We start from the raw sequence: 15792 nt of genomic DNA on the forward strand, positions 1-15792 counted from the left end.
AACATGGCTACCTACCTGTATCTAGTGTTTCTGGTAACTTTTATCAGATGTTATATATATTGTCATTTGTATGAAAGTTGCCCTTGGATTAGGAATTGCACAAACAACACAACTTGCGACAGGACTGAAACCATGTGATTCAATTTACAGCAGCAATATCAATGAAGTAGATGACAAAAAGTCATTATGGGTGCTCTTTGTTACATTTGAAGGGCTTTAAGGAGGTCTTTTTTTTAAGCAACCAAGCGGGATATAAATTATATGAAATAATAATAAAAATCCTCTAATTTGACACTGGCTAAATCCTAAAAAGCAATACAGAAATAGATTGTTGTTATTATTACTAGATCAAGTAGATTAACAGTATTTAAAGGTTCACCTCTTTGCTTTCTTCCAAATCTGATTCACTGCTGAACTCCTCTGTATTTAAATTTTCAAAATCGGATTCTCCAAGAGCTATTGGCACAGTCACAGTCAGGCTTGGGTTATTTATGAATGACATGTAATCACTTTCATCAATGATGTATTTTTCCACACTGCTCCCTGTCCCTATGCCGCTTGTGGTTCCATTCACATCCCTAAGATAATCCAGATCTTTACCAATTTCAATAGTATGGTTAGAAATGCAGCTGTTCTTATTTAGCTCCTCAAGGGGCTTGATTTCGTCCAAAGCTTTCTGCTTTTTAACGAAGGACTTTTGGATGAATTCTCGGATTTTTCTTTTCATGTAGTCTACTCCTCTATCTATTCTTGCCACAGCAATCTGGAGATTGTTCATTTCGTTGTCATCATCTGTGGCAGCAAGGTTGTCTGCACTAAATGAGCTCAGCAGCAACGCCAAAAATAGATTCAGTACCTAAACAAAAGGGAGGGGAGGGAGAGAAAAAGATCCTAATTTTTGCTCAGTTTATGTATTGCCCTGGAATAACATGTTTGAGATAAAGGCCTGCAGCCCGGTACATAAACCTAGCATTGTAGATTCAGAAGGGATTCATGCATAGTGTAGGCAACTATGAAGGAGATTAAGGGCTGACATCTCTCCCAGCAAAACTGCCTACTAGCAAGTCCATTCACTGCTCTCCTCCTCTCCTGTCTGCACAGCTTGACATGATACTGTTTGCCAATTCCTACTCAAGGTCATTGCAAGGTTTTATATTGGCCCAAAAGTGTATAAAGCGAGGGAAGAGTGGATGCTAGAAAAACATTTTTTGGGGTAAGCTAGTAACTATGATTTCGCTTGCCGATCGCTTCTAGTATTAAAATGAATATGAAACTTTGATCACTTTGTTCACTGATTATCTGAAAAACCTCCCCTGTAAATGGATGTGTTTTAAGAGCTTTGATGAAACAGTCTAGGCTATTTGCTAGACTCAGTATAGATCTAGAATATTTTTTAAAAAAGTTACATACCACTAAATTTCCAATCACCATAACCATCATGAATACTGTAAGGCACATGGCTTGACCTGCAACTTCCATACAGTCCCACATGGTTTCTATCCATTCTCCGCAAAGCACTCGGAACACGATCAAGAAAGAGTGGAAAAAGTCATTCATGTGCCAGCGCGGAAGCTCACAGTCCTTTGCAATCTTGCACACACATTCCTTGTAGCTTTTGCCGAACAGCTGCATGCCCACCACGGCAAAAATGAAGACAATGATGGCCAGGACCAAGGTCAGATTTCCCAAAGCTCCCACAGAGTTGCCGATAATTTTGATCAGCATATTTAGCGTCGGCCAGGATTTTGCCAATTTGAAAACCCGGAGCTGGAAAACAAAAAAGGTAAATTGACAAATGTTGTCTGTAAGGGTGAATACAAACTTGTGAAAAAGTTTGTGGCCCACTCCGGAAAAAGTTAAGTGCCACTAAGTTCCACTGAAATTGATGGGGCTTTAGTAACGCCATGATTCAAACATTATGTAGATTTAAATCTTGTTTAACTAATTTATTTCAAATGAATTCTCCATAGAATTGCACTGAAAGCCTGCAAACTTGTGCGCACTTCCTTAGGCCAAACAATATGTGATGTTAGTCACACGTTTAAATAAGGGTGGTTAAACTAATCAATTCATTTTGAAGCTCTGATCCAGAACAGGCTCCTGATATAGATCAGGACCCTAAATCAGTTTTCAGTTAAAAAATTGTCTCTTACTTGGCTTCTCTTTGTCCCCTCATAGGTAGTGTTTACAGTAAACATCAATTTTTGGAAATAAAAAGCAGCCTGGAGGAGCCCATTTTCAACAGAAACCTGCCATGGGTCCCCAGTCAACACCCAGGGGAGGTTTCAGATAGGGACCCCATGGCAAATTTCTCTCCAGAATCGAAGTGTCCAGATTAAACACCCTTGTTTAAATATCTGACTTGAATCTTGGCCCTACAGCTCACTGAAACGCATGGAACCTGTTGAGTAAATGCATGCCATATCATTGGTTTCAATGGGATTTAGTATTGACTAACTTTCACTGGACTGTGTCTTTTATAATGTACGTTTTCCATTTAAGATACCTCTACAGCATTTTTTATTTTTAGATTCTCAGAATTCCTAAAATCATAGAAAAGGAAATAAGATGATTCAACAATAACATCGGCTAGACATATCGGTTGAAACAATTTACCAATCTGAAAGACCGAAGAACTGACAGTCCTTCCACGTCTGCCAGGCCAAGTTCAACTAAACTAAGGGTGACAATAAAGCCATCAAAAATGTTCCAGCCTTCTTGGAAGTAATAATAGGGATCCATGGCTACTAGTTTCAGAAACATTTCTCCCGTGAAGATTCCAGTGAAAACCTAAATGGGAAATACAAATACATGAAGTTTACAATTACTGCAGAAGTTTAAAATTACAGCAGACATACAGAAGATGACCATGGCTACATGAAGCATGCCTACAAATGCTTTTGGAGATCTTTGTTCATTCATCTTTTAGTACTGGATTCTTTCATTGATTTTTCTAAAAGCAGCATGTGGGCATACACAACAGCACATTGGCAACTACACATGGCAAATGGCCCTGAGGGAAAACGTTCCCATGTCTGTCACCTGTACTTTGAGCCACTGTTCAAACCTAACAATGTTGGAACAATAATCTATGATGGTTGCCCTGAAAATGACTGAGCTGTCTTGTCTCTTTCCAACTCTCATCTTCCTTTCTGGGCATTAGATTCCCTGTTTTTGGAGAACATACGGCCAGCCTTCAACCATGAGCGTTCCCCAGACAGGTCTTCAATCTGTGGGGCCTGTGCAAAGTTTGAATCTGAGCCAAACTGTCCGATTTTGCTTCTCTCCAAATCTAGACTGTGAACATTTCGCTGCTTACTTTGTTCCCTGGATACATTTGTTGGGCAGATCTGTCAATTTCACTTTCTCATTTTTCCAATCTTAATTTCAATTTGCACGCATAAATTTTCTCACAAAAAAATTCGTCCGCATGTTAGGTCACATTTCCAATGTATTTCTCCTCTAGCACAGATGCATTTTGTACATGGTTTTTCCACTAATAATACATGCCATTTAACCACCCTTTCCACAACACACACATTTTTGTACATGTTATTTCACTGGAGAGCTGCATCTCAAAATTCAGACAAGTGTGGTTTTCAAAGGATGGATGAATTTCAGTCTGTATATTGTTTCAGGAAGTGCAAATTAAGTAGGTTCACATTACTGTGAGAACCAGACTTAATTTACCCCCCCCCCCATCCTTGAGAGAACTGTGGCTTAGTCAATCATTGGCAAATGTGCCAATGCCACAAGTGCAATATTGTGCGAGTGCGGCAGAAGACACTGTGCATATTTCCCCATAAGAATAGCTAAAACAGAAAAATAAGCAGGGCATTACAGTAGTCAACATCAATGGATTTCAGTCATCACATTATTAAACTTCTAGGACTGAGTCCAGCTAAGTCATATTCCAGGTAGACTCACCGAAATCAATACTTTCAGTGGTTCCACTCCAAGTATGACTTAAGTTAGCTATGTCGCCTAATCTTGAAGACAATTTTAAATTCAGAAGTGGAATTCTAGACAGATCTTTCTGTTCATATATTCTGGTCAGAGGTGCCATCTTGGGAGTGTGATTAGGGGTAGCCATTGTTGCTGCTTTTGAAAGTATTGCTATGTAATTATATTTCTGCCATACACTCCTTTGATCTAGATAATTCAGAATTCCACTACACTGAAAATGAACAATGAAGAAAACTGCTTTATATTAAAGGGTTTATGAAGACAAAGTTATATGAGTTCGAAATGAGACCTCCTGTATGTTGTATTGGCATACACAGCTATCCAAGCATTCTCCACTACTAGTTTCTTTATTAAAGGGGTAGGGGTGGGGAATGCAATTTTTAACTTAGCCTTTATAAACAAACAAAAGTTAAATATCTCATGCAATATCCAATGGATGACTTACCAGGTTCCCAACAGAAAGCACATTACTGAATTCATCTGTCATTGGGTAATGCTCCATTGCCATGAAAAGGGTATTTAAAACAATGCAAATTGTAATAGCAAGATCAACAAACGGATCCATCACCACGATGTTAACAAAATGCTTTACTTTCAGCCAACATGGACAGCAGTCCCAGATCAAGAAAATGTTTGCAAACTTGTACCAGCACGGCGGGCACTTCTGCCGTGACTCTTCAAGTTCTGTTAAAAAGAAAAAGAAGACCACACTGTTTCATGCTGACTCTTCCTAATTCAGGAAATGCCACCTCAAACATGGCTAAGACAAAATCAAAAAGAGAGAGAGAGATGGTTCTATTGTTTCTGCTTCCTCTGGTCCACCTGAGTCCAGAGATAAAGAAATAAGAAGAAAAGATGAAAGGCTGAGTCATGTACGATCTCAAAAATGGTGTCTGGGAACTTAGAAGGTCTACAAAAAAGAGGGTAGCCTAGTGAAGCACTCACAATACACACACCTATATCCAGGGCTTTTTTTCCAGCCAGAACTCAGCGGAAGTCAGGTGGGAGCCACTGTCATTATAAAATAACAAGAGAGGTGTTCATGATGAGTTCCAGAACCTCTTTTTCTAGGAAAATAGCAGTGCATATGTCACTACTCCATGTCCTCAATGAATGAACTTCTCTTAAAATATGGAGACATGGACACAGAGAAGCACCACATTTCAAAAAGGGCATTGTTGAGCTGCAAAACGTACAGAAAAGAATAACCAAAATGAACAGTGGCTCTCTTATATGGAAAGTTACAATGGCCTGACATCACAATAAGCCAGAATACAGCTTATAGTGTCCACAGAAAAATTACTTGCTGCTCAGGGGGAGCTCATGCTTGCTGTGCTCTTCTCTGTATGTTTGTTTTTTAATTTCAGGGCAAGATGACAGCTAAACCAAGGTTTGGCCTAGTGTCTCATCTGAATCCAGGATCACGATTTAAGTTCTCTCCCACTTAAGACTACAAACTTAGCTACAGATTGTAGGAGAGACCTGGACCATGATCCTGAGGTCAAACAACAAGCTAAGCCAAAAATTGGCTTACCTGCTGGGCCACAGTGACCGAAAAAGTCTGGGGAGAAGCAAAGTGACTGCAATCTCCTAGATTGCTATCACATTCATGCTAAGCCATGGTTTGGCTTAGTGTGTCTTCTGAACATAGCCAATGTTTGGTGCTTTTTTGTTTACAGAAATGGCAGATAAGGGACACAGTAAATTATGCAGGGGGTCGAGAATGTGGATGGAGAAGCCCCTCTCTTCCCACATAATATTAGAAGCCAAAGTCATCATAATGCTAACTAGCAGGTGCTTCAAGACAGGCGAAGTATTTCTTCAACACAGTTCACTGCCACAAAACTCAGCAATGGCCTCCAGGTCAGAAGGCTTCAAAAGGAGAGCAGACAAATTTGTGAAGGATAAGTCTGTCAATCGCTGCTAGTCACGATGGCAAAATGGTTTCTACAGGTTCTAAAATATGATGCCATTGAATGTCAATTGCTGTGGAACAATAGCAGAGAGATGGCTATTGATCTCATGCCTTGCTTTTGAGTTTCCCCGAGACATCTGGTCGGCCACCGTAGGAAATGGAATGCTGGACTAGATAAACCTTTCACCTAAGCCAGCAGGACTATTATGTCCACATGGAATTCCTCAGGTACTGTGGGGGATCACAGGTGCTTAGAATTCTTAAAAGGTCAATACTAGGAACTTGAATTGCGCTCACAATGCCGAATCCGGCCATTGTCAGGAGGGCATAAGGTACACTTCCTTGCAATAGACTTGCTTTTTTAAAGCAGTGATAACTCCACCTGTTTAAAAAAGGTGACAATTCCAATTCCATGTGCGCAACCCTTTGCCTTTACAAAAACCCTCCTCTGAGACGCCTTTGCTGTTGCTTAACTTTCTGACTTCTAGTTTCACCAGAAATTGGGACTTCCTTCTTTCCCCTTCCCACTGTTTCATAACATGTTCTTCCAGCATACATTTACAAACTGTATTCTTACATTTCTGCTGCTGGGCTGTCGAGAATTTGAGGAAGCCTAGTGTAACCTACCACAATCTTGTGCATTAACCCTGGCATTCCACAGAGCGGTAATCATTACAGAGTAGTTTGGGGCAACATGTTTAGTACATTTGAAGGAACCTCCCTCTCTCTCTCTCTCTCTCTCTCTTTCTCTGTATATACCTTCCATGGTGTTTGTGATTATGCTAGCTATACTCATTGCTCTCTCTCTTAGAGTAGGGTCTTCCAAAAAATCCATAGAAACGTGAAAAGAACTTGATCTTCTTTTTTTCATTTCCGTCTCTGTGGTTGTGGCCTGCAAAAGAGAGAGTGAAATATAAGATCATCATGAAAGCAGTGGTTGAGCATGGCAGCTTATATGAAGAATGTCTAAGTCTGAAGGCATACATGCGTCATGCTTTTGAGTTACGCTTAATTATTCATGCCAAATCTTAGTTATTTATTGTATTATTAACCTGGTATTTTTTTGTTTTTTTAAAAAATCTCTTAAAAGTATTTGTAAGAAACATGCTGTCCTCATCTCAGTTACTTCATTGTTATACTTCTCAGATGACTCTCAGGGAACATCCCATGGGTTCTCGTTGCGTTTTAAACTGCCTTGCTTATGTTCATTAGCATTGCAAAGTCCCACTTACCCATACGTTTCAACCTATGCATTGATTTCAATGGGATTTGCTTCCAAGTAAAGATGAGCAGGAATTCAGCCTTGGAGAGCATGCTAGACTTTGCCAAATGGGGAAATACCGCCCCCCAACATACTAGGCGCAAGATCTATGTAAAACAACCTTTTACTCTTCTCTTTTAAAGAGAACAGTTGGTGGGAGAAGAAATGAATTGGAATTAATCAGTCAACAGCTGTAACCCTTAGATCGTTTACTTGTGAGCATTTCCCACACACAGGATTACAGCATAAATCCCAGGTTATAAATAAAAATTAGAATGAGAGAAAGAAAAAGGAAAAAAAGGCATGTCACTTGCTTATCTTCCGCATTTAAAATGGATAGCAAGCTTTTCATTCAAACCAAATCAAAATAAAAGTTAAAATTAAAATTAAAAATCCAGCATTGTCATGCTTCTCCAAATCAGCACAGAAAAGTCCTATAATTTTTATTGAGATAGCTAGAAACATATAGTGTGTGTATATGTGACAGCAGATATGTGCACATATATTTGTAATTTGAAAAGTGTGTGCATCAATGTGGTAATTAAATATCATATTTACTTTGTCAGCCAAAAATGGAGCATCAGGTTGAAAGATGCATGAAAATGCTAAATATAAAAAGTGAAATTTTGGAGTGATTTTACCAATGTTTGGGGAACCAGAACTTCTAGCCACGTTGTTTGTATGTTGTAATGATGTTCACGAGACAGAATGTAATCAAATTTATGTACAACCAAGGCAGTGTCAGAATCCATATGGTACCAAAAGTTATAACTTCCTCTTAGTTGTGGAGTAAGATGATTTTTTTATTGGACCTGGCCAGATACAATTAATTCATAGCCAGATAAATGTAGGATCCAGCAAGGTTTTCTGAATATAAAACACACAAAGCAATATATTTTGCACATTCTCCAGACAATTTTTTCTCTCTCTCTCCACTGCTTGTTTTGCAAAAATTATGCTTTAAATTGATTTTGTTAGTATATATAAAAAGGTATTACAAGATGCAGGAGCATTCACAGCTTGACCAACCAAGGATCATTCCCAAGGGATTCCATTCTGTAGACACACTGGCTGGTGCATTAAGAAAAGGCCACCATGCCTGAACTATTTAAAACTTCCTTACATTGTCATCAGTAGCTGGTTTATCTATTATCACCTCTGGCAGAAGCTGTCCAACAGGCGATGTAGGAACAGATGGTCCACCAACCAAGGAAACCACCCCATTGCAATCCACAGTGCTGTGCATCTTCCCATTCACTGGAAACACTGCCAGCATCCTGGATGACCTACTGGCCTGACTAATGTTACTGTTGCGCCGTTCACCATGTCTGCGCGGCACAAAAAGGGAATCTCTTCTGCTATCATTATCTTCAAATGTGCTGTGTTCATCATCAGCAAAGTCATTCTCTGATCCTATATCCTTTGCTCTACCTCTGAAGCTGAAAAGGCTCGTTCTGCTGTTGCGCCTTGGGGAAAACAGGGAGCCACGCATGCTCAGCAAAGACTGCAGAGAAACACAGGAGAACACGGCAGTTAGCTATAGAGTATCTACAGAGGTCCGAAAAAGGGTAAGCAAAATACAGATCCCCATCTCCCTTTACCCGTTGATTCTCAAACACCATGTCAAGTTCCATATTATTATCATTATTATACATTAAATTGGTAGACCCAGTGCTTTTTTTCTGGGGGGACACAGGGGTATGCACACCCCTTAACATTTTGTGAATCTAATGAGAGAAGAAACTAAAAATTATTTAAAAAATTAGTTTCTTCTCTAGCACAGTGAATCGTCAGTTCCATTGCTACCCCCAATGGTGGCCTCATTTCCTGTCACAGTGTTTCCTGAGTCACAGACAGAAGAGAGCGTTTAATGTGTGAAGTAGGAGTGGGAATCTAGCATAGTGATTGGTCAATTTGGTTGTTACCACCTCTGATGGCGATGGACACCAAGAGCAAGCAGAGGAATCGGGAAGATGTTAGTGCACACAACCTCACGCCAATGTGGAAGTTACTGTGAGCTGTCAGCTGTGTAGTATGAGGTAATGCATGTTCTTTGTACTTTGAGGATGATACCCAGCTCTACCTCTCTTTCAAATCAGAACCAGTGAAGGTGGTGAAGGTCCTGTGTGAGTGTCTGGAGGTGGTTGGAGGATGGATGGTGGCTAACAGATTGAGGTTGAATCCTGACAAGACAGAAGTACTGTTTTGGGGAGACAGCAGGTGGGCAGGTGTGGAGGACTCCCTGGTCCTGAATGGGATAACTGTGCCCCTGGAGGACCAGGGGCGCAGCCTGGGAGTCATTTTGGACTCACAGCTGTCAATGGAGGTGCAGGTCAATTCTGTATCCAGGGCAGCTGTTTACCAGCTCCATCTGGTACACAGGCTGAGACCCTATCTGCCCGCGGACTGTCTCGCCAGAGTAGTGCATGCTCTGGTTATCTCTCGCTTTGACTACTGCAATGCGCTCTATGTGGGGCTACCTTTGAAGGTGACCTGGAAAATACAACTAATCCAGTATGCGGCAGCTAGACTGGTTACTGGGAGCGGCCGCTGAGACCACCTACATTGCCTCCCAGTACATTTCTGAGTACAATTCAAGGTGTTGGTGCTGACATTTAAAGCCCTAAACGGCCTCGGTCCAGTATACCTGAAGGAGCGTCTCCACCCCCATTGTTCTGCCCGGACACTGAGGTCCAGCGCCGACGGCCTTCTGGTGGTTCCCTCACTGCGAATAGCCAAGTTACAGGGAACCAGGCAGAGGGCCTTCTCGGTAGTGGCACACGCCCTGTGGAATGCCCTCCCACCAGATGTCAGAGAGAAAAACAACTACCAGACTTTTAGCAGACACCTGAAAGCAGCCCAGTTCAGGGAAGTTTTTAATGTGTGATATTTTAATGTATTTTTAATCTTTGTTGGAAGCCACCCAGAGTGGCCAAGGAAACCCAGTCAGATGGGCGGGGTATAAATAATAATAAATAATAATAATAATTTTGTCAGTTTACCCTTTACTGTATTGATTTCCCCCGATTTGAACTATAAAATGGTGATTTTCTTGAGTCAAAATGAGAGTACCCCTAAAAAAATTTTTATATAAAAAAGCACTGGGTATACCACATTTATATACTGCATTTAATTTTAAGCAGTCTGCCATGCAAAAAAGGTCATTCTTAGATTAGCAATACCAGAAGGCAATATACTACAGTTACTACTAAAAGACAGAGAAACGAAATACTCAGATACCTGGTGGGGAGAAGAGTGTTTCCGTTCTAGTGTTAGCCTGTTCCCTTCAATAGAGAACCGGCAACCTTTTCTCCTGATGCTATCTTCTGATTCAGATCTATGAAACTCATCTTCATCCTTTTCTTCTCCTCCAGATTGTTCCCTTTGTTTTCTTTTCTTCCTTCTGTTTCTCCTCTCTTTGGCGCTCTTCGAACTCAACTTGGACGCTTCAGAAGAACTTTCAGAAAGCCCCCCTACGCCGCCGCCTGCGCTCGGATCCTTCGACTCAGCCGATGCCGTCGCCGCTGCTGTCGCCGCTGCCTGCCATAAAGCATTGGGGGTTTTATTTCGCTGGCCTCATGAAAATAACAGCGTTTCTAAACTTAAAACACTCGAAACTCCATAAGAAAAGTCCAGGCGTAGATTTAGTTTTATAAAATCAAAATGGTTCTTTTCCTTATACATATTCAGTTTTGTGCCTTATACTCCTCCTTACATGCACCTGCACCGAATTTTATTTATGCGTTTATTTTATTTTAGAAAATGTGTACCTTGACTTTTCACCTGAAGGTGCCAAGGCAGCCAACAATACAACCACCCCCCTAATACTCTAATTAAGGTTAAGGTCAGGCCAGGGAGTGTAGTACCCTCTTTCCCTCAAACTATGGTAAACACCTGGGCAGGACTTAAATAGGAAATATATATCATAAAAACCAGACAAAATATCAGGTAGATTTCTTTTCACAGTATCTTTTGGGAGCTGGTTGAAATGAAGAAAACACCTTTAAGGCACGGCAGCTTTCTAAATGATACATTCAGCTAGAACGGTGTTCAATTATTATGTTCAATTATTTCCCATCAGAAATATACCTGAGCTGCTTCTTGTTGCTTTTTCAGCTGTTCCAGCATCTGCTGGAACTCGACCTCCTTCTGCTCAGCTTCTTCCATGGTGGCTTGGTTCTGTTCATCATAGGCCATGGCAACAACAGCCAAGATCAAGTTGATCAGGTAGAAAGAGCCCAGGAAAATCACCAGGACAAAAAAGATCATGTACGTTTTGCCGGCGGCTCTCAATGTCTAGAGAAAACAATAGGGTTTTTTTTAATACAAAAAAGTAATATATGAGTTTGCAACACCCTTCCCTGTGTGACTCTTGTAAGCCAATACAATATTTGTTCTCAGGTTACTTGCACAGGTTTTGTTTTGAAACCAGCATATATGTTAAGCTTTCGCTACAAAAATTATCCCCTCTCACCAGCTGATAAAGGTTTTCCCAGAAGTCCTGAGTCATCAGTCGAAAGAGAGACAGGAAGGCCCAGCTAAACGTATCAAAGCTTGTATAGCCATAGTTCGGGTTTCTACCAGCTTTTATACACACGTATCCTTCCGGACATTGACTGAAAAAGAAAAAAAGATGTTAGGTTGAAAAACAGTCAGTCATCAAAGCTAGTGAAATGCCTACTTTGCAATGGATACACATATGGGCATAGCTGAGTGGGTAGGCCCTACCCTGCACAGGAAGTTCCTAACCCAAATTCCTTGCCTTTTGTTCCTTCTCTCCCTCTTGCTCCATTGGGACCACCAGCTATCTGCTTTCTTCACATCCATTCAGGATGAGAATTAGATCCTCCAGTAAGGTAAGATTCAAGTCTGGGTTTCCCATTTTTAAAAAATTTGGTCTCTTGCTTCCCATTTCCAATTCGACATATTTAATCAATGACCACAATCAAATTATTTAAAAAGAAGCCTAAATCAGAGCAGATCAAATCCAATTCTCTAGTTCAGGAGTAGCCAATGCGGTGCCTTTTGGATGTTCTTGGACTTCCAGCTTCCACCAGCCCGGACCATCATGGCCAGTGGCCAGGGACATTGGGTGAAGGGGTTCACAAACATCTAGCAAGTGCCATATTGGCTACCCTCCAGCTATACACCATGTCAGGTTATAGTTATCAATTATAAGGTACACAACAATGTTAAAACCTGTTTTTACTTTGTATTTTTAAAGCTTAATGGTAGGAGGTGGTCTTACCCTGCATCAGAACTGTTGCCACAAAGCAATGCATCATTTTGTCCTTCCAGAAAGTAAAAATGACCTGTTTGGAAAAAAAATTATTTCAAAACATTAGGAGAAAATAACCCAGCAATTTTGAATCATACAGTATAATAATTTCTATTTCTATTTCTATTTTTTTCTTTTTCTTTGTGGCTTCATTCTTGGAACCCTTTCACCAACAATTCCAATGTGAAAAGGGAAAGAGCAGTTGGTGGTGGGTAATCTTACGAGGCTGTCCAAAGAGAACGAGGGTATTGAGGGAAGTCATAAAAAGAGGACACCAACAACTTTGCTGGATGTTAAAAAGGTCCCAGTTCTATAGAGTAGGCACAATGAAAAACTAGGTCACTGGAGCCATCACAAATAATATTGCCTTTAGGATGCTCCATTGTTTTGTCCCATAATAAATGGAGGCATCACCAAGTTCATCTCATGGTAGCAAGTGGTTAAATTTACCCTTCAATCTAATTAATGGATCTCTAGCTTGAGTGAATGCATAAGGAATTTAGCCAACTTTTCAGCTCATTGTTACATAAGAATTAAATATGGAGTGCCTTAGAGCATAAAATGAAACTCACAAACTGATTCTTAGATCCTCCAAGAACTCCCTAAGAACTATCTGGGGACCTGACCCATCCCATAGGCTACAAATACCGTATTTTTCTGTGTATAAGACTAGGTTTCCCCCCTAAAAAATAATGCCCAAAATTAGGGGGCGTCTTATACACGGAGAGTGCTGAGGGTGGATTTTCTTAAATCTGAGTCCCCCAAAATAGGGGGCGCCTTATACACGGGGGCGTCTTATAGACGGAAAAATACGGTGCATGGCTTACACCCAGTTGTTGAATCACAGAGTTAATTGTGACCTCTGCTTCACCATCATCCCATAACATACCTGGTTCCAAACTTGAAGTAAACAATAAAGAGCGACACTCAATAGCTCAGTTTGCATGTAATAAGCAAATGTGTAGCTTCCTGGAGCAGTTTGGGAGTGGGTTTAGTTATTGACCTGATTTTGGGCAGCCAAGGAAAGTTATGGTAAGAAAAGTAAAAACCTTCTGCCTGCTGTTTGCGCACCAGTTTGTACCGGTGCAAATGCCCACAGAAACTGTCATGGGCACCACATACAACTGAAAACATAGTAGGAAGGGACACTGCGGGCATCAGGGAAGGCCTCTGAGGGCACCCCTGCTCTGTAAGAATCTGTCTGTGGTAATTTCATTCTTTGTGAATGGGGACATAGCCACGGGTGGCAGAAAATTACTATCTACTTTATTTAGAAATGTGTTATTGTCATGGAAGAGTAATGGTCACAATCACCAAAGTGTCAGATGCAACTGTACTAAGCTGCTTTCTCTTTGAGGCTGGGTGATTCATCCTAATCAAACCTAGCATGCTACATTTATTTATGATACACAGGCTGTGTCATTCTGCCCTCTACCCTCCTCCCCTCGTCTTCTCTGTAGCTATGACTATACTGAAAGAGACGCAAATAACCACCCTGATTGTGTTGAAAAGTGCTTTGGCACAAGAGAACCAAGAACATCTATATCCAGTTCCTGAACTCGGTCAGCTGTCTGAGGACATCAGCTAAGGCAGGACAGGATTTGTGCATACACATCAGTGGAGACATCTGGTCTGGGTGAAACATGGATGGCGAAACAGATTCATCACGCTGTCCAGTGGATGATAAGGCATCATCCACCAAGTGCCAATGTATGGAAAATTGGACTGGATCTAGCACCCACAGCCAATTCCCACCCCTATGGTGACGATATTTGCGATTTTGATGCATGTTTGCGCACATTTTTGGGGGTTGGAGAACATTGCAAAATTGGGGAAAGTGCAAATTTCAAGAGGATAGCTTTGGCTTGTGTGTTGTTTTGAAAAATACAGATTCACATTAAACCATGAAACCAAACTGAATTTCTTCCCCCATTGCTACGGACAGGTCACTTTGACCTGCAGCAGCCTGAGAAGTGCGAAAACACACCCTAAACCATTTTAGTCACTAAATATACACATAAATTTGAAAGTCGTCAAGTCCCCCTCCCCCGAGTGTAAAAGCATATGGACGACAATTTCTATAGCTTTCACTGTTTTTCCACAATTATTGCACCTCTTGGGGATGGATGGGAAGGCAAGGGTTGTTGAGACGGCACTGTTTACCTCAAAATAGTAATTCTAAGGAACCCGAACAAGATATGGTAAAACATCCCTCTTCCCTGCAAGAAAAGTACAGAAGAGGCTGGTAGGCGGCTTGCCCTCCTACAGCTTAAGCAATTGTGTCATTACAAAGTGTGATTAACATGTTCCCAGAAATGATGAGACTATCGATCCCTTTAGGAAATGGAAGCTGGAACCTTTCTTCTCAGTTTCTCCAGGGGATGCCCTTCCGTGCGCTGTGAATTTCATGTTGTCACAGGCATACATTTTAAAATAGAAGCTCTGCGGCTTAAACTGTTGTGATAGTTGCCTCCAAGTGAAATTAAAGAAGGCAAAAAGGGCAAAAAATAGATTTTGGAAGTGCTGCTATTACAAAAAACAAACAAAAAACACACACAAACACACAGTGTGATGTCCTGTTTTTATAAGTGAAGTGGAGAAGTGGCCCATTTCTTGAGCATTTCACAGACTGACATCTTGGTCACCCTTAGTCACTCATGGTGAAATGCACAAAAATTACCAGTACTAAAGAAGTATGTTAACTGTGAAAGAGTAAATAATGATTAAAACTTAACAGTGGAAGGGTGGTGTTTCAGATGCGCTCCTTCTTTGTAATTATTTTTGGGACTTAGGTACCTGAAGGACCACCTCCTCCGATGCAAATGTGGCCACATCTCAAGATCTTCCACCAAGACTCTTCTGTCACTGCAAGTCAGGCTGGTGGCAACAAAGGAGAGTGCTTTTTCCATCAGTGGCACCTATCCTGTTCCATTGTGGCTTGGGCCTCACAGAGGAATCGACGGGCAACTTATTTCAGTAAGGTCACATCAAGTAATGTCTCTTCTATACGGTCACATAATGTCTAGTCCTGGTAAGCAGGGTCGTATCAGGCCGAGTCAGGATGATTCGGCAAGCTACATCCAGATTCTGACAGGCGTTATCAGGACCACAGAAAGCTATCTGTGAGCTCTCTTAGCTGGTTCTCCCCTTATTATGGGTCATGAAGGGATGTTGCCCCACTAATGAAGCCACTAGAAGCCTTATGAAATCTGGCAAGGTCTGTTTTGTGGTTGGCCTTCCCTCCTTGAGGGAGCTGGCGGTGCTCTTTAAAGGCACCCTCTCTGATTCTGAAACTCTTGGCTTCTAGAAGGCTGAGGAGATGGAAACCCTAATGGGGGAAAACCAAACTAGAGAAAGTATGTCCCAACTAAT

The 15792-nt window shown here is 41.2% G+C and overlaps 1 protein-coding gene across 4 annotated transcripts in view; it reads right to left on the bottom strand.

Moving 5' to 3' along the window:
* Positions 1 to 15792, bottom strand: part of LOC308486362 (sodium channel protein type 1 subunit alpha) — a 107392-nt gene that overhangs the window by 24128 nt on the left and 67472 nt on the right. For 2 of the 4 annotated variants that reach the window (XM_081023164.1, XM_081023163.1), the window contains exons 8-17: positions 12391 to 12454; positions 11617 to 11758; positions 11232 to 11438; positions 10383 to 10682; positions 8299 to 8646; positions 6641 to 6773; positions 4412 to 4650; positions 2617 to 2790; positions 1411 to 1767; positions 380 to 856 (exon numbers count right to left, since the gene is read on the bottom strand). In XM_081023164.1, coding sequence (XP_080879290.1) covers positions 380 to 856; positions 1411 to 1767; positions 2617 to 2790; positions 4412 to 4650; positions 6641 to 6773; positions 8299 to 8646; positions 10383 to 10682; positions 11232 to 11438; positions 11617 to 11758; positions 12391 to 12454 — 2441 coding nt within the window. Of the gene's footprint in view, positions 1 to 379; positions 857 to 1410; positions 1768 to 2616; positions 2791 to 4411; positions 4651 to 6640; positions 6774 to 8265; positions 8647 to 10382; positions 10683 to 11231; positions 11439 to 11616; positions 11759 to 12390; positions 12455 to 15792 lie in introns of all 4 variants that reach the window. The other 2 variants (XM_081023162.1, XM_081023161.1) reach the window with 1 other exon arrangement.

Source organism: Podarcis pityusensis (assembly GCF_964106645.2).
Source record: "Podarcis pityusensis genome assembly, chromosome: 1".
Taxonomy (NCBI): Eukaryota; Metazoa; Chordata; class Lepidosauria; order Squamata; family Lacertidae; genus Podarcis; species Podarcis pityusensis.